The following is a 22341-nucleotide window of genomic DNA, read 5'->3' as shown; positions in this document are numbered from 1 at the left end:
ATAATATTTATTCATCACCTAAATACACATGACCCTGGGATAGCACGTTAATATCATATAGCTGAGTGAGTCATAAATGAATATGAAAACTACAGTTCTTAAAGTTCTTAGGGAGATTTTAAACTGAATTTTGACAAAGGATCCAGAAACAATCACCATAGCTATTTTATTGGAGCTGCTCTAGGTTCTTCTACATGTTTTGTGTTTACTTGTACTTTGTTATTGCCTTTTTAACCTTGCTGTTTTGATAAATGGTCTTGAAATATTTTTCTTCTGTCAATAGGAAAGAAAGATTTTTTTGTCTTTTACATGGCAGAAATTTTTAAATGTCTTGCAGTTTTCACAAAAGTGTTGTGATCCTTGTAGCTAGTACCTAAGTCTGAGAGATGACTAGGAACTAAAGTAGTAATAGTATGTGTGGGCAGTCAGAAGAAAGGGAGAGATAAAAGGATTGTAGGGAAGGTCAGACTGATTGATAGAATACAGAAGATTTATATATGGAAGAAAAGAAAGAATAGAATCAAGTAAATTCTGCATTTCTGTAAATATCCTGTACACGGACCGACTTACAGAAGCAGCTGGAGAGAACTACATGCATATGGTTCTGATAAATGTCAACAGTGAGAGATTGGGCATGTGTTCTTCTTTATAAGCATGTAAAAGCATGTATGGAGAGGAGTTTTATACAGCTTGGTTAAGAGGATATAATGAGGAGTAATGTGGTAAGGAGGAGAAAAAGGGGGAACAATTTGAACTGAGTGACAGAAGATGTCTGTAAACGTTTAGAGAAGTGTAACTGTTAAATAAAACCCTAATTAGATTCCACACTGAAGATGCAGATACCCCTGCAAAAACAGTAAAGCTCGAAAGAAATGCTGCAGGGTTGGATGTGAGACTGTTATCTTGGTTAAATCACATCTTTTGATTTCTGTTTCTTCTTTGCTATGGAAAGTAAGGGAGCATATACACATGCCAACAACTTCCTACTGCTAGTAAATGCCAGTGGTTTAACAAAGTCTATTTCTTCCCTTCAAACCATTCATTACCCGAAAGACATTGAGCATGTATATGATAGGACACCTGGTCCCCTTAGGAGTCTGGCTGCAAGTGGGTGGTCAATTTTTGTTTACAGTAAAAGATATGGCTTGGTAATTCATATGGTAATTTCAGGCAGATCCTTTGGCTTCTGCTGCAGATAGGCATATTAACACCCTGAACAATTCATTTTCTTCATGCTTCTCATGTATGCCTTCTTCATCTGTTTCTGGGGTAATTTAATTGAGCAACTTCTTTCCCCTCCTGCCTAGAGTCAGCCAATCTGCTCTCTTTTGGTTTTGTTTGACTTTTCAGACCACTCCTATTCCTCTGGGTGTCTCTTAGTGTGTCTAGGCATGTTAGGTTTCTTGGATGTCTCTCCCCAAGGTGAGTTTCTTGTGCATTGAAGCAGTCTTCAATGACAGGAAGCCAGAGTTCTGAAACAGCAGTGTGTAATGGAAGGCTTGCTTGTGTTTGCATTTTTTTTTTCTTGCTCTTCCAAGAGATCGCTAGGAGTGTGCTTGAGATGAGCCACCCTCAATTCACAATGACAGCTCATACAAACAAGGCCCTGCTTTCTCTGTCATGCAGCCTTTTCTCATCCCTGCCCCCTCCCTTCAATCCCCTCAGCAGCTTTTCAGCTTTAGGTTACTTTTGTCGTTATTATTATTTTAGCAATTATTATTACACAAACAAAGATGAACATTTCAGGTTCTTAATGTTCTCGAAGAGACAAGGAGGGACAGAAGGGCATGAAGGGTGAAAGAAAGCGAATTGGAAAAAGATGGCCATATCATAAATTTGGTTTCTATTATATTAAAGGTGGCAAAAGAAAGACCCTTCAGTGCTGGCAGCTTCTGAATGTGGTACTTATTCACACAGCAGTTAGAGTTCTCTGTGTTCCTTCATTTGCTGATCCAAAAAATACACTTCCCCACACTCTGCCTCTTTGTTAGAGATACCTTAGGCAATATTATGCCCTGGAATAGTTATTTTCTCCCCTCCCCTCCCCTCCCCTCCCCTCCTCTCCTCCCTTTCTATTTATTTCTTTATTTTCTTTATTTCTTCTTTTCTTGTCTTTTTCCCTGCTACCTATTTGCTCTTCATTTTTGTCTCCAAAACACTGTTCATCTAAGACTCTCCTTATCCCTAACAGTCTGCTAACCCTGATTCAAAGTATGATAGAATCCTCTAGTTACACAGTCACATTTTCGGTGATGGCCTGATTATGATGTTCCTACTCTTCAGTGACTATGTTTTTCAAGATAGAATAACAAGGGCTGGCATAGAAAAACTTTCCTTAATATAAGATTTCATTTTTTAAATAAGACAACCGTTTATAGTAAAAGTTACCTGAAAACTGTTTGGATAGTAATAATATGACATATTCACTGAGGCAAGTTACCAGAAGGAAAAAACTATCCCACAGGTGAGACAAGACAAAAGCGAATTACTTTCAGCTCATGTTTGAAGTGCTGAGGGTGAATAGTTACAGAAGGGTCAGGATATGTGGAAAGATGTTAGGAGGCCATTCCGGATAGCACAAACTGCATGAAGAAAGGCAATTTATGAAATTGCTTTTTGGAAAAGGAGAACTTGACAAAGAGAAACCACAGAACTTAAAAGCCAATCACCTTATTATTCAAAAATCAAAAAAATAAAAATAAATCACATCTTCAAGTATATTCATCATGGTAAACAACTGCTTCATCTCATGCCTCCGGACAGAAGTCAGTTTTTCATTTAAAGGACTGTGGAAAAAAAAAATTCTCTGTGCACAGCATTTGTGTATGATGTGTACTGATAGATAAGGAATCTCTTCATAAAATCTTTTATTATTGTATCTTCGGTATACCTTGATAAAACAAGCAAATGCATCATAAGCACTATTTATTGGTGAATCGCATGCATGAAGCTAAAAAATAAGTGATGGTGATATCCTAGTTTTGTTTGATATTTGCAGAGCTCCAATTTGCTGCTCATCAAAAAATCAGTTCTTCCATGGGCTTATTCTCTTTCTTGGTGCTTGCAAGCCCAGCTATATGGCCTCTTTGGGTGATAGAAGAGGAAATGCTGTGGGAGCTTAGCACATCCTTTAAAGAAAACATGGGCTGTATAACACCTCACTATGCTCAAGAAGATTAGTTGGCAACAGGTTATATTGATCCAAATTGAGATCTCTTCCAGTCCACTTCCTAAATCAAGGGAAGACAGGTTTGTTGTTGTTTTGTTGTTGTTTTTCACAAAGGTCTTTGGAGATCTGAATCAATAGGCTCTTCTTGAGTAACGCTTGAGAAGCAGAAGAGGTATCCTTCTTTCCTTCACATTCCTTCCTTACCTTGTCTGCTGATATAGAAAAATTCTTAGGCTTGCAGGCACATGTTGCTTGTCAAGGACATCAGCATTATAAGGAACAGCAGAAACTTGCCAAACATTAGTAACTCAGAGAATGTAGCATTTTCATGGTGCTCTAAATATTTTAAATCCACCATTGTGTGCTACCAGGAAGAATATTGTCCTGACACGTAGGAGAGTTACAATTGACAGCCCATGAAAAATAGAATCTGGGAGCTGTATTTACCCAATGGTTAGACTGTTTTATATCTTCCATTAGGTGTTATATGTGGTACTTGTGCAAGAATTTATCCATACACTTGCTATTTCATAAATAGTAATGCTAAAATACAAAAAACAAACCAAAACCCAAAAAAAACCCACACAGTCATTTTCAGACTTCCTTAAAAATCTGATCTCAAAACAGGTTTGCTTTCAGTGAATAGTTGGTTCAATCAGGCCCTATGATTTCAGCTGTCAGTGGATTGTGTCGTTAGGCACAAACCTTGCATGTCTCCATTTATAAACCCTATGCGAAAATAGCAAAATTAGTAAAAGTGATAAATCAACAAAAAACTGGATGCATGTATATATGAAACAAGCTTTGAAACCAGTGTTCCGTTAACAAAATTGTTGATAGTTGGCATGCAAAGGAACATACCCTTGGCCCTTCGGTGGAAGCAGGTACAGGGTAGAATCATAGTATCATTTAGGTTCAAAAAGACCTCCAAGGTCATAAAGTCTAACTGTTAACCTAGCACTGACGAGTCTACTAAAGCATGTCCCCGTGCACCACATCTACACATCTTTTAAATACCTCCAGGGATGGTGATCCAACCATTTGCCTGGGCAGCCTGTTCCAATGCTTCACAATGGTTTCAGTGAAGAATTTTTCCTAATATCCAACCTAAACTTCCCCTGGTGCAACTTGAGGCCATTTCCTTCTTTCCTGTTGCTTGTTGCCTGGGAGAAGAGAGCAACCCCCAACCCAGTACAACCTCCTTTGAGGTAGTTGTTGAGAGCAATAACGTCTCCCCTCAGCCTCCTTTTCTCTAGGCTAAATAACCCCAGTTCCCTCAGCCACTGTAGACTTGTTCTCTAGACCCTTCACCAGCTTTGTTGCCCTCCTTTGGATGCACTCCTGCACTTCAATGTCTTTCTCGTAGTGAGGGGCCCAAATCTAAACACAGTATTCGAGATGCAGTCTCACCAACTACAGGGGGACAATCACTTCTATAGTACTGCTGGCCACACTGTTTCCGATACAAGCAAGGACGCTGTGGGCTTTCTTGGTCACCTGGGCACATTGCTGTCTCATATTCATCTGGCTGTTGACCAATATCCCAAGGTCCTTTTTTGCCAGGCAACTTTCCAGCCACTCTTCCCCAGGCCTGTAGCATTGCATGGGGTTGTTGTGACCCAAGTGCAGCAACAAGCAGTTAGCCTTGTTGAACATCATACAGTTTGTCCTGGACCATTGATCCAGCCTATCTAGATCCCTCTGCAGAGCCTTCCTACCTTCAAGCAGATCAACATTCTTGCCTAACTTGATGTCATCTGCAAACCTACTGAGAGTGTACTCGATCTCCTCATCCAGATCATTGATAAAGATATTGAAGTGAACTGGCCACAGTACTGAGCACTGGGGGAAAACACTTCTGTGACTGGCTGCCAACTGGATTTGTTTCCATTCACCACAGCTTTTTGGGCCCAGCCACCCTGCTAAATTTTTACCCAGAGAACCGTATGCCCATCAAAGCCATAAGTAGCCAGTTTCTCCAAGAGAATGTTGTGGGAAAGTGTCAAAAGCTTTACCAAAGTTGAGGTAAGCAACATCCACAGTCTTTCCCTCATCTACTAAGTGAGTCACCTTGTCATAGAAGGAAATCAGGTTAGTCAGGAAGGACCTGCCTTTCATAAACCGGTGTGGATTGGGTCTGGCTGTTCTGTATGTGCTATATGATGGTATCATAGAATCACAGAATGGCCAGGGTTGGAAGGGACCTTGAAGATCATCTAGTTCCAACCCCCCTGACATGGGCAGGAATGCCACCCACTAGTTCTGTTTGGCCAAGGCCCATCCAGCCTGGCCTTGAACACCTCCAGGGATGGGGCATCCATGGCATCTCTGGGCAACCTGTTCAAGTGCCTCACCACCCTCTGAGTGAAGAATTTCCTGCTAACCTCTAATCTAAATCTCCCCTCTTTTAGTTTAAAACCATTTCCCCTTGTCCTGTCATTGTCTGATTGAGCAAAAACTCACTCTCCGTCTTTTTTATAAGCTCCTTTTAAGTACTGAAAAGGTGCAATGAGGTCACCCTGGAGCTTTCTCTTTTCTGTAGGCTGAGCAGCCCCAGCTCTCTCAGCCTATCTTCATAAGAGAGGTGCTCCAGCCCTCTGATCATATTCACGGTCCTCCTCTGGACCCATTCTAACAGGTCAACATCCTTCTTGTGCTGGGGGCCCCACACCTGGATGCAGTACTCCAAGTGGGGCCTCACAAGGGCCCCACTTGGAGTACTTAGTACTTAGAGAGGGACAATCACCTCCCTCATCTGGCTGGCCACTCCTCTTTTGATGTAGCCCAGGATGCAGTTGGCCTTCTGGGCTACAAGTATGCACTGCTGGCTCATGTCAAGGTTTTCATCCACCAGAATCCCCAAGTCCTTGTCTGCAGGATTGCTCTCAATGAGTTCTTCTACCAATATAGGTGTAGTCTTAAGACACCAAACTTTGAACTTTGTATTTCCTAATTTGTCAGCACTGGGAAAGGAACTTTATTAATAAGCTTTTGACAGCAGATATGTACACATTCCGCCTACCCGTGTGTTCACATTTCACATCACTTTAGTATTTATATGAGATTTTTCAAAGGAGAAATCAAGATATCTATTTACTTGAAATGGTAGGAGAGATCCCTGGTCAATGTTTAATAAATTTTGACCCGAAATAAGAGGCAAACCTGAGTATCAAAATCTGAACTGTTTCAGATAGGTGGATTACTGAATGTTTTTACTGGTTTAGACCTTTGCCTTAAGAGGTACCTGCATATTAAGTATGTATCACTGAAATGACTGTCTCCAATATGACCTTAAGATGGCATTATCCTGGGGATACCTTGTAGTTGAAGAGTATTTTCATTCTCCAGAAAACCTCATGTGCAAGTGGCTTTAACATCTATTCATCTCCCTTCCTGCTCTGAAGATACATTTTTTTTCTTCTTTTTAGAAGAACTAACTACTTCAGGAAGTGGCCTGCTATTAATTAGGTGTTCCGTACTTCTGGTATCATCAGAACGTGTGAATGATGCCTTTAGACAACAATAAAATGAAAAGCAAAATTACCCCAAATAGTGGCTGGATTGTTGCTCATTGTAATCTAATTTTAGCTCAGTGAACTAAAAATTGAATTTGAAATAATTTATCACATTATCTTCAATATTTTGTTTTCTTCTGTGTGAGTCAGCACAGGCAGCAGGAACAACCACAGGCTCGTGGCTAAAATGCAAACTGTAGATTTATTTTCATTACCTCACCAACTGGGGGATCTCTGAAGCAACACACGGACACATGCACACATCTAGGGACACAGGCACTGCTAAGCTCAGTCCATGCTAGATCACCAGCCTGCTGTTTACACCTGTTTGTCAAGGGTATGCACAGGAACAGTTTATACCACTGTGCTGTGATCGTCACTGTACTTCTTTGATCTTCTCTATACCAAGGCTGTGAGCTCAAGCATGTCTGATAGGGCACTTCTGAGTCTACCAAACAGCTGTTAGCTAAATACATATGTGCTACTTGCCAAACACACAGAGCATAAACAGCAGTATGTACAATGTATGTGCTTTTCTACGTTACTACTACCTAGACTTTAAGCATTCCCAGCTGCAAGGTCACTTGATCATATTTACAATCCTCCTCACCAGTCTTCCATTCTGATCCCATCCTCCTTCCTAATCTTCCACTTTTAACCCATTCCTCCCAACACCTTCCTCTGATGTAATGAGTTTCAAATTAGTGATAAGTAATGGCAGTACTGCAAATCTGAAAGTCTTGAGCTGAGCTTCAGACTTTTAGAACAACCTATCAGAAGATTTCTAAAGTTAGTAGACACAAGCTCATACTTGCCTTCTCATTTAGATTCATGCTTCCAAAGCCTTCTTTTATGTTTGATGACCAGATCCTTGCTTTGTACATAAAGGTGTGTTGGGTTTATGTGGCAAGGTTTTGGTAGCAGGGGGCTGCAGGGGTGGACTCTGTGAGAAGAGGCCAGAAGCTGCCCCATGTTAGATAAGGCAGCACCGAACAGTTCTTTAAGAACTGCTGCATTACGGGTCCATACCATGGGGTCCATCTGTTGGGAGCAAACTGCTCCAACATGGGTCCCCCACAGGCGACAGCTCCCCCCAGACTCCCTGTTCCTGTGTGGGCTCCTCTCCATGGGCTGCTCCTGCGGGGGCTCTCCATGGTCCGCAGCCTTCTCCAGGCCACATCCACCTGCTCCACCGGGGGCTCCTCCACGGGCTGCAGCATGGATATCTGCTCTACCGTGGGACCCATGGGCTGCAGGGGGACAGTCAGCTCCACCAGGGGCCTCTCCACAGGCCACAGGGGAACTTCAGCTGCAGCACCTAGAGCACCTCCTGCCCTCCTTCTGCACTGACCTTGGTGTCTGCAGGACTGTTTCTCACTCCTTACTCTCCCAGCAGCTGTTCCCCAGCAGTTTTTTTCCCTTTCTTAAATCTGCTCTCATAGAGGCACAGACATCACTTACTGGCTTAGTGCTGGCCAGCAGCAGGTTTCTTTGGAGCCAGCTGAAACTGGCCGTTACCTAGCATGGGGCAGCTTCTGGATTCTTCTCACAGAGGCCACTCCTGCAGCCCCCCACTACCAAAACCTTGCCTCACAAACCCAATACAGATCAGTTTGGGAAGAACGGCATCTTGTGGGAGGGACCCCATGCTGGAGCAGGGGAAGAGAGTGACTGTGAAGGAGCAGCAGTTACGAAGTGTCATAGACTGACCACAGGCCCTGTTCTCTGCTCTGTTCCCCTTCGCCACTTGTGGGGTGGAGGTAGGAGAGGGCGGGTGGGGGGAAGGTGTTTTTAGTTTGTTTTTAGTTTCTCACTGCTCTAGCTTGTTAGTAATAGTTAATAAATTATATTAATCTCCCTGTGCTGAGTCTGTTTTGACCGTGACGATAATCGTTGAGTGATCTCCCTGTCCTTATCTCAACCCTTGAGCCTCTTCCATCATATTTCCTTCACCTTTACCTTTGAGGAGGGGAAGTGAGAGAGCGGTAGTGGTGGAGCTCAGTTGCCATGCTGAGTAAAACCAGCATAAAAGGGAAGTTGAATTTTCCCTACAATAATTAGTATCTGACACAGACTTTAAGCACTAAATATCCTAGTGGAATCAAGAAGGTTGACAGCTCTATCTGTGTAGTATACCAAGCTGGCCTGTTCACTAAAACAGAAAGTTACCATGCTTTTTAAGACCAGACAGCAAAACTGTATGTGAAGATCCACACATACACACTTAACAGTGACTCTGTCCCTGGAGCTGTTGGTTTCAGGCCATAGAGTTGATTTGAAGCCCATTCAGACTGGAATTCTGTGGCTTAATGACTTGCAGGGATACCGAGAGTCTCAAATACAACAGTAGTTTTGCCATCTAGGTAACCGTCCTGCAGGGGATTGGCATGAGATTCAGGAACTAGTGTGAACTAGCCTTTAGATCAGGCTGTGAAAATTAGATGCTTTCATTCTTTATGATCTGCAACTGAACTGCAGTATCTATTTCTCAGTAGAGTAAAATCGTAGCTAGGTTTCTTCTGGTTATGTTACAAAATATTTCATAATGCAAATTAAGGGAAATTAAAGGAGGGTTTGACCTAAGTTTTTAATTCATTATAATAAATATTCAACTACAGGTCCTTGTTAACGTTTTCCCTTTGCAATCTCTCCTCTCTCTCTTTCATTCCAGTCCCCTCTGCAGTCCCTATGATGCATCAGGTGAGTCGTACTACCAGTAGCATCACACTGTCTTGGCCTCAGCCAGACCAGCCCAATGGGGTTATCCTGGATTATCAGCTACGCTATTTTGACAAGGTGAGAAGAGAGTGATGCAGTGCAGATTGTTATATAGCTGTTATGCAAAAGAGAAAGGGGAAGCCTTTCTGGGAGATGAACCCTTGGATCAGACTGGATAAGGCGGATAAAACGCTTCAGTAATGAGGGAAGAACAAACTATAGCAAGCACAGAAGTTCCCAATATATTCTTAATTTAACATCTGTCCATCTGCATTTCCCAGCTTGGGACCATCTGGGGATGATGTTAAAAAGGGAGAAGACACCTGTAGCTAAGCTAAAAAGCTGTAGCTGAAACAACTGAGTAAGTTTAGTACTACCTGGTACAGGTAACAGTGGAAGGACATCAAGTTTCCAAATGTCTATATTGAAATTGGACTCACTGCAACATCCTGTGTTTTATTTATGGAGGGAAATTCTGTGTCCCAATTTATGCCTGGATGAACATCTCCAAGAGATTTTGGGTGGAGGAATGCACTCTGATTTACTAAGTGGCAGATCTGAGTTACATGTTTATGTGCTGAAATTACAGGGTGACAAATATATAGTTGTTCTCCATTCACATCTTTCATGACTCCTAATTGATTTAAGGGAAAGAGGTCCATAGTACTATTAAGACAAGCTCCCATTCCCTATATCTGATCTGTCATATAAATATATGTGAATATATGACTATATAAATATATGAACCTAAGTATAAGGGAATGAAAAGCAGCAGTAAGAAGCAGAGAGTGGGGTTGGGATAGTCTGTAACGGATTCAAAGAATATTGGATGCACATGGAAACTAGCATTCCCTGATGAGAAGAGCCAGCCGTATGGGCAAAAGTCTCACATTCCTTTTTGGTCACTGACATTCACAGGCAGAAGATGAGGATAATTCATTCACCTTGACTAGCGAAACTAACATGGCCACCATATTAAATCTGAGCCCAGGCAAGATCTATGCCTTCCAAGTACGAGCTAGAACAGCAGTGGGCTATGGTCCATACAGCGGAAAGATGTATTTTCAAACTCTAATGGGAGGTAAGTGTACTCAGATCTGCACATGCCCGTCTTTCACTAGTGTATGTCACATATCCTCTGGGAGGACTGCTACCAGACATTACTACTCAACTTGTGTGCCTGTATATAGGAATTTGCATATGTGGATTTGCTCTGTCAAAGAAAGTTCATGGTGTCAGAGCATGTTGTTTACACTCCCTTAGCCACTGCTACTTCCATATTCCTCCATCCTACTCCTTGTTCTCATATACCTCCGTGCCTCTGATCAGCGGGAGCAGAGTGTGTCAGTAGAACTCTCTTTAGGAGGGTATTACAGTGCGTAGCACTATATACTGCTCTAGTTTGGTCTCCAGCTGTCACAGGACAACTTACAGCTGAATGCTCTGAAAGTCTTAAGACAAGTAGTACACAGGACGTATACACAGAACCTTACCATCTGTCTAAGAGTATCACCATCTATACACACAGAGACCAACATACTGCCTTGTGATGCCCTTTGGTCTGTATCAAATGTACTTGTGTGTTATCTACAAGCTAAAATAATAGGGGCAATGGGATCAAAGCCCAGGTTTAGAACTGGATTATACTTAAATGGCTAGTCACATGTCAGTGGACAAGGAAAAGTGTTTTGAGATGGAGTACTGGTTTTTCAGAAATATGAAGGAAAGCACTGGAGAAGCCCAATTGCAGGGGCAGAGCAATAATCAAGACAAGCATTTGCTAAATTACCAGGACTAGCCTGGAAGGCAAAGGGCTGATAGGGTTGGAATTATGGGTGAGTCCTAGGTGAGCAGATGGGAAACTCTAATTGTTCCTGTCTTCTGCATTTGTATGTGTATGTGTGTGTCTTCCTTGCTAGGGGAGCGCTCGGAGATGGTGCAGGACCGACTGCCACTTATTGTGGGCTCAGCGCTTGGTGGTCTAGCCTTCTTGGTAATTGCTGCCATTGCCATCCTTGCCATCATCTTCAAGAGGTGAATTCCTTGATTTTCTCATGCGCCAGTGCCTGCACCCTAGACAGTGGAACTTTCTTACCCTGGCTTCATAATCCATTCTCAAGGGAAACTACGTTTATTCAGATGTCCTTGAGATGACATTTTCTAATTAAGGAAAATTCCTGCCCCATTGCTCCCCCGTCAGAAGCCTCTCCTTTGGTAAACCACTCATGTACTTACTTAGCTGAGATTTGTCTAGGTAGCACTAAGAACACAATGGAAGCTTTATAAAGCTGGTGGTCAAAAGGTATTTAAATTCATCACTGTCAAGAAGTGACTGCAAATTACATTGTAATCAAGCAAGTGAAGAATGAAACGATGTGATGAAGGATTGGTAGAGTAAATATTTAGATACATTAATTAAGAAGGTGCTGAGGAACTGCAAACTACTCTTTAACCAAGGACTGAGAGTCTGTAGCTCATTTGCTGAAGAATAAAAGCTGTACATTTTACATGGTTCCATGGAACACAGACTCATAAAATATGGGTTAAAGAAATCAAACACCACTTTCCATTTTGGAGAGAAAAAAAAAATAAGTCAGTGTAGAGACAGTCTGTCACAGTGAGAGAGTGGGGCAGAAATTTTAAAAACAAAGAGAAGTAAAGGTGGCTAGCAGAGCTATCTAGACACACAAAAGTAAACAATGTCTGAGGGGGTGGAGGGGGAAGAAAAGAAACAGTCATCACCTGTTTCTTGAATTTATTGAAGTTTGAACTTAATCCCCTGGACTGTCCGTAATGGATTTCTGTGTCTTTGGTCTACTTTGCCTCTGCACAAGTGGAACATTTTAGATTTGTCTGTTGAACTAAAGAAAGGTATAAATCACTTTACTTTAGAAAGTGACATTTAGTTTTAGTCATTTCTTTTTTGTTCTCTTCTTTTTTTCTTTTTGTTTTATAAATTTGTTTTCTCCATTTGTGTGTATTTATACTTTTAATATTTTTCTTTCTGGAAAGAAGAAAATTACCAAATATTGTTATATTTGCACTGTTGCCTCCTTTTGTAGCTTTGAGCTGTTAAAATACAATTTCTTACAGCTGGGAATGTGATATTATGTGCACAACTCAATAAGGCATATGTTTTTCTAAAAAAATGATGCAAACCCAGAGTAAATTAGTATTACCAAATCTGTGTTGGGGAACAACATTAATAGGTTTCTGTAAATGTATATACATAAATAAGAAATGTCATAAAAATAGTTTAATTTATACACAAAGGATCATGTAATACTGATTCAGAAAAAGTAGATATATCAAATTTCTGTTTAAAATTTGTCTTTGATAAGAAAAGGAAGTTTGATGATGTAGGAAATGAAGAAGTCCACATGAAATGTGCTCTTTAAAAGACAGAATATATGCGGAAACAAATACAATAAATTGGTTTTGGTGCATATTGTCCAGCTAATACACAATGTGAAACACCTATTTTAGCTAATTGTTTTATTTTGTTTTTATGATACCAAACCATTAACATGTCAGGTGACCTATAAAAAACTGAATGTAGACCTTACTATCAAGAGGAGTAGCACAGTTACAGCTTGTAGGTATGGGTCCCCAGTAAAGACAATTTCTTTCAACAACAGAAAGAACAGACTTCGAAGGTAGAAATATCTGTGGTTTTGGAATATTAGCAGAATTTTAAGAAATAAGCTCCACAAGTGGGAATAATACACAGCTTCCTGACAGAATGATAGAATTAGATCTCTTAGTAAAGACAGGTAACATTATGTTTCATGAAATTCTGACTTCAGATGCTAATTGAATCAAATTGAAGGTCTTGTGCTGAAATGATAAAGTATATGAATGGGCAAGAATTCTTGTATACAGCAGGAATACTATAGGAAACCAGGGTTTGATTTACAATGAATTATATATATCAATGGCATAATTATATCAATGGTATAATTAACATGATTTAGAAAAGATTGTAAACTAGCATGAATTGTACATCTTCAGGGAGAAAAAAAGCTGCTTATAAATATTGTTGCGAACAAAGGAAGTGACTGAAAAAATAGATGATATTAAGAGCAAACGAAGAATAAGATGGAAGTTGGAAAACATCTAGATTGTGTGGGAAAAAATGACTTGAATAGCACATATTTAAAGGGATAACAAAATTTGAGAAGTGCCAATGCTGAGAATCACCTATGATTACTGTAATTTAGATGCTTATTTGCAATAAATATTACAGCAATGAAGACTGTGCCTATTCTGAGCTGCTTGTGTATAGATCACAGAACAGATTTTTGTCCATCTGGTTTTGTGTGGTTGGTTTTGAGTACTATAATGAAAAGAATAGTCAAAGTAAATGCTGTTAGGAGAGAAGGAAGAGAAATAAAGAAATAATCTTGTGGGGCGGAATTTATATACTTTATGCAGTTGTCATTTGAATACATGGTTCTTAGAATGTTTTTGAAGAACTTAAAAGACATCATAGGAAATAGTTTCTAGTAGTATTGAAAAGAATAATTTGTAGTAATTAAATGAAATTAAAATACAAATTTATCCTGAATACCAAGAAGACTTCCAAGACAGTAACATTAAACTGCAATTTTCTTTTTCAGGATAGTGCTGAATTCCATATCATTTGTCATGTCTAAAGTGGTGTTGTACACATTAGTGTAAAAACTACCAGATAGAAAACAAGCTAGCACTGGTTACCAAGATATGGGCAGGATCTTAACACTTATATCGCTGAATTCAAAGATTCTCTGAGTCTTACACTGAGAAGCCTACCCTAACATCCTAGGGGAGACTTGCATGTGTTTTGACATTCCTTTCTTTTACGTCCTGCAGTAAAAGGCGGGAGACTCCATATACAGACCGCCTGCAGCAGTACATCAGTACACGAGGTAAGTGTTCTTGAGCAACAGATGCCAAAGGCCTATCTCTTCAGGAGTCACTAGCACCTATTTCTCTCAGGGGTTGATTCTGGTGATGTTTTGGGCTGTCTCCTCTACTGCAGGACTTGGAGTAAAATACTACATTGATCCTTCAACCTACGAGGATCCCAATGAAGCTATTCGAGAGTTTGCCAGGGAGATTGATGTGTCCTTCATCAAGATTGAGGAGGTCATTGGATCAGGTAGTGTGAGCATCTTCAGATTTTGAAGCACCTTCTTGCCTACCTTGACACCTGACACATTACTGTCCTGAAGTGGACCCAACCATGACACTCAAGTCTCTCAGGCTAGCTAATGTTCATTTTGGCAAAATTCATCTTAACCTACTTAAACTCAGATGCTGGCTCCAAACCAAATTTAAAAACACCCTTCGAAGACCCATTTGAATTCCTCATTTTGAACCTTGAACCTGAACCTGACCAGACTGAATTCAGAGCCTTTATTGAGAACTTTACCTTGACCCAAATGGTCCTGGTAACTATATTTCCAAGCAGTGCTTGGAGTCTTCCATATTAGAATGTTTTAGTGCAATTGACTAAACATTTTGCTGTGTTTCCTTACTTGAGGTGTGTTTCTTCCCTCCCTGACAGGAGAGTTTGGAGAGGTGTGCTTTGGGCGCCTAAAACACCCAGGGAAACGTGAATGCACAGTAGCTATTAAAACACTGAAGTCAGGTTATACAGATGAACAGCGGCGAGAGTTCCTGAGTGAGGCCAGCATCATGGGGCAATTTGAGCATCCCAACGTCATCCGTCTGGAGGGTGTGGTCACCAAGAGCCGACCAGTCATGATTGTTACAGAGTTCATGGATAATGGATCACTGGATTCCTTCCTCAGGGTACAACAACCAGACTCCCCCACAACTGTTACCTCTTCACCTTGCGGTGTGCCATTCTTGATTCTGATAGGATTGCCTGCCCTTCCTCTTCCCTCATCACTACAAGTTCTCAGTTGCCCTCTGCAGGTGCAATAGAAATAAAAGCAAATTACCAGGCTAATCAGTTTTGGACCAGCATGATGAAAATATTCCAAAAGCTCACCCATCATATAAGATCTCTGCATTATTTTTGACCTTTCAAACTCATTGATATTAAATTGTTTATCTTTGTACATGGACTTCTAGTTCCTATGTGCATACTCCAGAATTTGTCTACTATTCAGGCTTAATTCCACTGAATGTTTTCAAGTGACTTCAAGTAATTAAACTTGTCATTATTTTTCGACTCAGAGTCTCCAGTGTTTTTTCTAACAATGAAACAAAAATACAGACATTTCTGTAGTATAGATGCTTCACTTCTTTCTTTATTGATTCAGATGTTAATTCAACCCAACTATTTTGGCAGGTGCATTTTGAAGAGCACATGAACTCATTGTATAAAAAATAGAACTCATTGTAAAGATCTCAAAAAAGTAAGAACAGATTTGTCTGCTCCCCTTCATTTAGCCATCTTAGTAGTTAATGAGAGACTAGACATAAGATGCTAAAGGAGGATATGTCTACAATATGAGATCTGTCTTCAGAAGTAGATCACCAATGCCTGACTTTGAGATTCATTGCCTTAAAGCCATTTTCCTTCCTTGTTTGCTGTTCTTGAACCTTTAGAGTTTGTGTGAAGATGTTCTCTAACTTCATAAATCCACCTTATTAACATGCTTTTTGTTAGTCTCCCCTGTTGGTTTCATTTCCTGTGGTCATAAAAGCCTGTGTTTACCTCTTCACTTTCAGCAAAAGGAGGGACAGTTCAGCGTGTTACAGCTGGTGGGAATGCTACGAGGGATTGCAGCTGGCATGCGCTACCTTTCAGACATGAACTATGTGCATCGTGACCTGGCAGCACGTAACATCTTAGTCAACAGTAACCTCGTGTGCAAGGTTTCAGACTTTGGTTTGTCCCGCTTTTTGGAGGATGATGCTTCAAATCCTACCTATACTGGAGCTCTGGTGAGTTCCTACTGTGGAGTGAGTTACTGCAGTGCTGTCATCTATAAATTTGTTCTGTGTTCCTCCTTGATTTGGTGCACCCTATTTAGTCCATCTTGAGACCAGAGAGACCAGTGGGATGCAGCCTTCTACTTTGTGGGCTGTCTATTCCAAACCATCAGAGAACTGTAACTGAGTATCTGATCCACTCTGCCATGTGAAATAGAATCACAGAATCATAGAATGGCTCGGGTTGGAAGGGACCTCAGAGACGATCTAAATCCAACCCCTCTGCCATAGACAGGGATGCTACCCAGTAGATGTGGTTGGCCAAGGCCCCATCCAGCCTGGCCTTGAACACCTCCAGGGATGTGGCATCCATAACTTCTCTTGGCAACCTGTTCCAGTGCCTCACTACCCTTACAGTGAAGAATTTCTTCCTAAGGTCTAGTCTAAATCTGTCCTCTTTTACTTTAGGATCATTTCCCCTTGTCCTATCATTATCTAATTGAGCAAAAACTCACTCTCCATCTTTTTATAAGACCCCTTTAAGTATTGACAGGTTGCAGTGAGGTCTCCCTGGAGTCTTCTCTTCTCCAGGCTGAACATCCCCAGCTCTCTCAGCCTTTCTTCACTGGAGAGGTGCTCCAGTCCTCTGATCATCTTTGTAGCCCTCCTCTGGACTCGCTCTAACAGGTCCATATCTTTCTTGTGCTGGGGGCCCCAGGCCTGGACACAGTACTCCAGGTGGGGATTCACAAGGGCAGAGTAGAGGGAGACAATCACCTCCCTAAACTTGCTGGTCACACCTCTTTTGATGCAGCCCAGGATGCAGTTGGCCTTCTGGGCTGCAAGCATGGAGTATCAGTGCAGTTTTTTATCGAATGATGGTGAGTAGGACAAACTACATAAACTGGTTATCTTTTCCCTTTTATTGGCTTCTTACAGGAAATTAAAAGGACTGAAGGAGAGATTGAAGTCTGTGCTACCACCTTTTGAGGAAAGAGGGCTTTGATTTTTGTCCTGTAGAAAAGATAACCAGTGTAAATATTTATGGGCTTACTATAAACCATCAAATGAACTTATTGCCTATGAAATTAAGGTGCCTGTTATACATACTACAAAAGTGGGGGGCAGATGAGGGAGAGTAACAGGTGGGTTGAAACTACCATTTAATATGCAGGGGATGAAGAAGAATTCAGTCACTGAAAGGAGAGACACGTTTTAGATGTGCGTGTTTTGAAGAACTAACACTTCAGTCATATTTCACCTGTCAGGTTATAACTGCAAGTCAGTAAGGTTGAGATAGAAAGGAAGAAAGACTTAATGAAAACCTACTCAGTTTGTCTGTTGTTGGAGTTGCAGGTTTTGATTGTTTACATTATGGGTTATGGTCGTAGTGGACTCCCTCTTGAGGGGAAATGACGCACCCATCTGCAGACAGGATAATCTTTCCGGAGAATTTTTCTGCCTTCCCAGCGATCAGGGAGGTCCCTAGAGTACTGAAGAACTTAGTACAGCCTTCAGAGTATTACCCGCTCCTGCTCTTTCATGTAGGTGCCATCGTATCGATGAAGAAGTTTCAGGTCAATCAAAAGGGGAAGACTACTAAAGGATTCAGGTGCTCAGTTAGTGTTTTTCTCTATCCTCCCAGTAAAGTGAAAGACATTGGAAGGAACAATCAAGCTCAGGATATCAAAATCTGGCTCCAACACTGGTGCCTTTGCTAGAATTCTGATTTTTTGTAACTACGGCAGATTCTCCAAGACACAATGTCTGCTGGGGCCTGACAGGATCCATCTATCTAGATGGGAAAATGTTTATTTGCCTGTAAGCTAGCAGTACTGATTGAGGGAGCTTTAAATTGGATTGATGGGGGAAAGCTATACTGCCAGGAATGCTGTAGGCAAGTCATGGGATGGCACAGTTAATGGGAGCATTTACGCCTGTCCAGAGAGCACTGTGGGTTTGGGAGCCCATCTGAAATGCCTGTACATCAATGCATGTAGAACAAAGAGAACTCTTTGAAAGAGAAATGAGAAACAAACAGGAGGAACTTGAAACTTCAGTCTGTTCCCAGATCTCCGATGTCATTGGTAATAGTGACACTTGGTGGAAGGAGTCCCCTTACTGGAGTACTGAGACAGAGGGCTATAATCTGTTTAGGAGAGATAGGCAGGGCAGATGAGGTAGAGGAGTTGCAGTGTATGTAAGGGAGAGGTCTGATAGTACAGTCCTTTCAGTTAGGAATGATGTGGTCGAAAGCCTCTGGGTAAGGGTAAGGGGCATGGACAATAAAGCAGATGTTATGATGGGTTTCTGTTGTAGTTCACCCAGTCAGGATGATAGTACTGATGAGTAATTTTATAGGCAATTAAAGAAATCTCTGGATCAGTAGGTCTTGTCCTTATAGACCTTGTCCAAATATTTGATGAAGTGAGGAAAATGGTCAGTAAAGTTGTTACCCTTGGTTTTAAGTGAGCAAATTTCAAACTGCTCGGGGAATTAGTTAGCAGGGTCTGCTAGGAATCTGCTTTTGAGGGCTTAGAGGTCCACAAGAGCTGGGTACTTCTTAAGAACCACCTTTTAAAAGCACAGGAGTGGGCAATCCCACTGAGTTGTAAATCAAGTAAGCAGGGCAGAAGACCTGCTTGACTGAACAAGGAACTTCTTTTGGAACTCGAGCAGAAAAAGAAAGCGTATGATCTCTCAAAGCAAGGTCAGGCCACACAGGAAGATTACAGAGCCGCAGTTTGCATTTGCAGGAAGAAAACATGAAAGAGAAAAGCTCAACCAGAGTTGAAACTGGACAGTGATATTTCAGATAATAAAAAAGTCCTTTTTCAAGTATGTTAATAGCAAGAGGATGTCTAATGAAAATATTGGACTATTACTGGATGAAGCTAGTAACTTAACAAGCAAGGATCACAAAACAAGTGATGCACAAAGCGATTGCTCACCACCCACTGACTGATGTCTAGCCAGACCTCATGGAGCAGTGGTCTTCCCCCCATGGCCAAGTCCCTCCCTTTTTATTTTTCAGCATGAGTCATATGGTACAGAACAGCCCTTTGGCCAGATTGAGTCAGCTGTCCTGGTTCTGTCCCCTCCCAGCTTCTTGTGCACCCCCAGCCTCCTCGCTGGCAGGGCAGCATGAGAAACTAAGAAGCCCTTGACTGAGTGTAAGCACTGCTCAGCAACAACTAAACATCAGTGTGTGATCAACATTATTCTCATTGTAAATCCAAAACATAGCACCATACCAACTACTAGGAAGAAAATTAACTCTATTCCAGCTGAAAACAGGACAACCATGACTGGGGAAGCAGCAACTTCCATTTGTTAACACCAAAATTATAAGGTACCAGTTGTATCAGTTGAATGTTTCTAAGTCTACTGGGCCTGCTGGGATTCATCCTGGAGTACTGAGGGGCTTAGCAGATGTTATAGCAGGACCCCTCTCAGTTATCTACCAAAAATGCTGGGAATCTGGGAAGGTCCTTGCTGCCTGGAAACTAGCCAACGTTATCCCAGTTTACAAGAAAGGCATGAAAGAAAACCCTGAAAATTACAGAACTGTTAATTTCAGTACCTGGGAAAATTATGGAGAAAATTATCCTGCGCTCCAGTGAGACATTTAAAGAATAAAGCAATCATCAAGCCCAGCCAACGCGGGTTCATGAAAGGAAAGTCCTTTCTTACTAATCTGATCTCCTTCTGTGATAAGATCACCTGCTTAGCAGATGAAGGGAAGGCAGCAGTTGTAGTTTTTCTGGATTTTAGTAAGGCTTTTGATACTGCCCTTCACAGTACCCTTCTGGACAAGTTGTTCAATTGTGAGATGAACTAGTACATGGTATGTTGGGTGAAGAACTGGCTTAACAGTAGGGCTCAAATGTCTGCAGTGAATGGAATTATATCTGGCTGGCAGCCAGTCACTAGAACTGTTCCCCAAGGCTCAATCTTGGGGCCAGTTATGTTCAGTATTTTTATCAATGATCTCAGTGCAGGAGCTGAATGCATCCTTATTAAAACTGCTGACAATATTAAACTTGTAAGTGCTGTGGACTCTCTTGAGGGACAAGAAGCTTTGCAGAGGGATCTAGATAGACTGGAGCATTGGACCATCACAATACTATGAGAAGATGCTATAAGAATGCTATAAGAAGGGAGATTCTTGTCAAATTTACAAGAACGAATGCCAGATTCTGCACTTGGGACTGAGTAATGCCAGACATAAGCACAGCCTGGGAGATGAGTGGCTGGAGAGAATCCCTCAAGAAAGGGATGTGGGGGTGCTGGTTGACAGTTGGCTCAATATGAGCCAGCAGTATACCCTGACAGCCAAGAGGGCAAACTGTATTCTGGGTTGCATTACATACAGCGTAGCCAGCCAGTCAAAAGATGTGATATCCTGTGATTATTATGTGAGGGCCACAAGGGTCAAGGGGCTAGAGCACCTCTCCTACGAAGAAAGGCTGAGAGAACTGGGGCTGTTCAGCCTACAGAAAAGAGAAGACTTTGGGGTGACCTCATTGCAACCTTTCAGTACTTAAAGGGGGCTTATAAAAAAGATGGAGAGGAACTCTTTGCTCAATCGGATATTGACAGGACAAGGGGTAAAAGCTTTAAACTAAAAGAAGGGAGATTTAGATTAGAGGTTAGGAGGAAATTCTTCGCTCACAGGGTGATGAGGCACTGGAACAAGTTGCCAAGAGAAGTTGTGGCTGCCCCATCCCTGGAGGTGTTCAAGGCCAGGCTGAATGAGGCCTTGGCCAACCAGATCTAGTGAGTGGCATCCCTGCCTATGGCAGGGCGGTCGGAACTAGACGGTCCTTGAGGTCCCTTCCAACCCAAGCCATTCTATGATTCTGTGGTATGATTATCTCACCACATATAGCATTGGTCCGGCCTAACTTGGAATATTGTATGCAGTTCTGGGTTCCACAATTTTAAAAGAATGTTAAGATACTTGAATGCATCCAGAGGATGGCAACAAAACTGATCAAAGCTCTGGAAGGCATGTCCTATGAAGAGTGGCTGAGGACATTTGGTTTGTCTAGTTTGGAGAAAAGAAGTCTAAGAGGTGACCTCATTGCTTTTTACAACTTCCTGAGGAGGGGTGGTAGGGTGGTGCTCATCGTTTCTTCCTGGTATCTAGTGACAAAACGTGTGGCAATGGCTCAATGCTCTGTCAGGAGAGGTTCGGACTAGACGTTAGGAAAAACTTCTTTACCAAGAGAGTAGTTAGACACTGGAACAGAATTCCTAAGAAGGTGTTTGATGCACCATGACTGTCAGTGTTCAAGAGGCATTTGGATAATGCTCTTAATGATACGCTTTAACTTTGGATTAGCCCTGAAATAGTCTGATAATTGGACTTGATCTTTGTAGGTTCCTTCCAGATGAACTGTTCAATTCTATTCTGTTCTGTTCTGTTCTGTTCTGTTTTATTTTACATGGTTTTAGATTTCCAAATCGTTGAGACTTTCAGGAGGATTTGACTATCTGCTGCTTCTCTAATGCTGCCAAGAAGAGCTATAAGAGTCAAATTCCATTACACTAAGAATTTGTAGTTGTCAGGGGGCATGATTCTGTTGTTTGTTTTGGTTAGTTGGTTGGTTGTGTTTTTTTTTTGTTTTTTGTTTGCTTGTTTGTTTGTTTGTTTTTCATCTTCATGTGTAGGTGGAACAAGGTAGAAACCTTTGGCATAGTTTAAATTTAAACTATCAATTTCTACAAGGCAATATTACTGAACTGGCACATCATTTCAGAGTTGTGTCATGCTACTGGCCTCTGACCAGGTCAGTGATGTAATTTTCCCCAGTAGTTCTTATCTCACTAACATTCTGGTTACTCCCTGACTACTTTCTAGGGCTGCAAAATCCCCATCCGTTGGACTGCCCCTGAAGCTGTCCAGTATCGCAAGTTCACCTCCTCCAGTGATGTCTGGAGCTATGGCATTGTCATGTGGGAAGTGATGTCCTATGGTGAGAGACCTTACTGGGACATGTCCAATCAGGATGTAAGTTTGGGAAATGGTGGGAATGTGCATCTACC

At 41.6% G+C, this 22341-nt stretch overlaps 1 protein-coding gene across 1 annotated transcript in view; it reads left to right on the top strand.

Moving 5' to 3' along the window:
• The window catches only part of LOC118247545 (ephrin type-B receptor 5), a 64449-nt gene that overhangs the window by 39778 nt on the left and 2330 nt on the right, over window positions 1-22341 (top strand). Inside the window, exons 6-13 of the mRNA XM_035545597.1 lie at window positions 9356-9480; window positions 10321-10483; window positions 11322-11436; window positions 14254-14309; window positions 14423-14542; window positions 14951-15198; window positions 16087-16302; window positions 22157-22306. Of these exons, the coding sequence (XP_035401490.1) occupies window positions 9356-9480; window positions 10321-10483; window positions 11322-11436; window positions 14254-14309; window positions 14423-14542; window positions 14951-15198; window positions 16087-16302; window positions 22157-22306 (1193 nt within the window). The remainder of the gene's footprint in view (window positions 1-9355; window positions 9481-10320; window positions 10484-11321; window positions 11437-14253; window positions 14310-14422; window positions 14543-14950; window positions 15199-16086; window positions 16303-22156; window positions 22307-22341) is intronic.

The sequence above is a fragment of the Cygnus atratus genome, chromosome 1 (genome assembly GCF_013377495.2).
Source record: "Cygnus atratus isolate AKBS03 ecotype Queensland, Australia chromosome 1, CAtr_DNAZoo_HiC_assembly, whole genome shotgun sequence".
In the NCBI taxonomy this organism is placed as follows: domain Eukaryota; kingdom Metazoa; phylum Chordata; class Aves; order Anseriformes; family Anatidae; genus Cygnus; species Cygnus atratus.
Note: the sequence above shows the minus strand (reverse complement) of the source record. Positions and strands in the feature narration are given on the sequence as shown.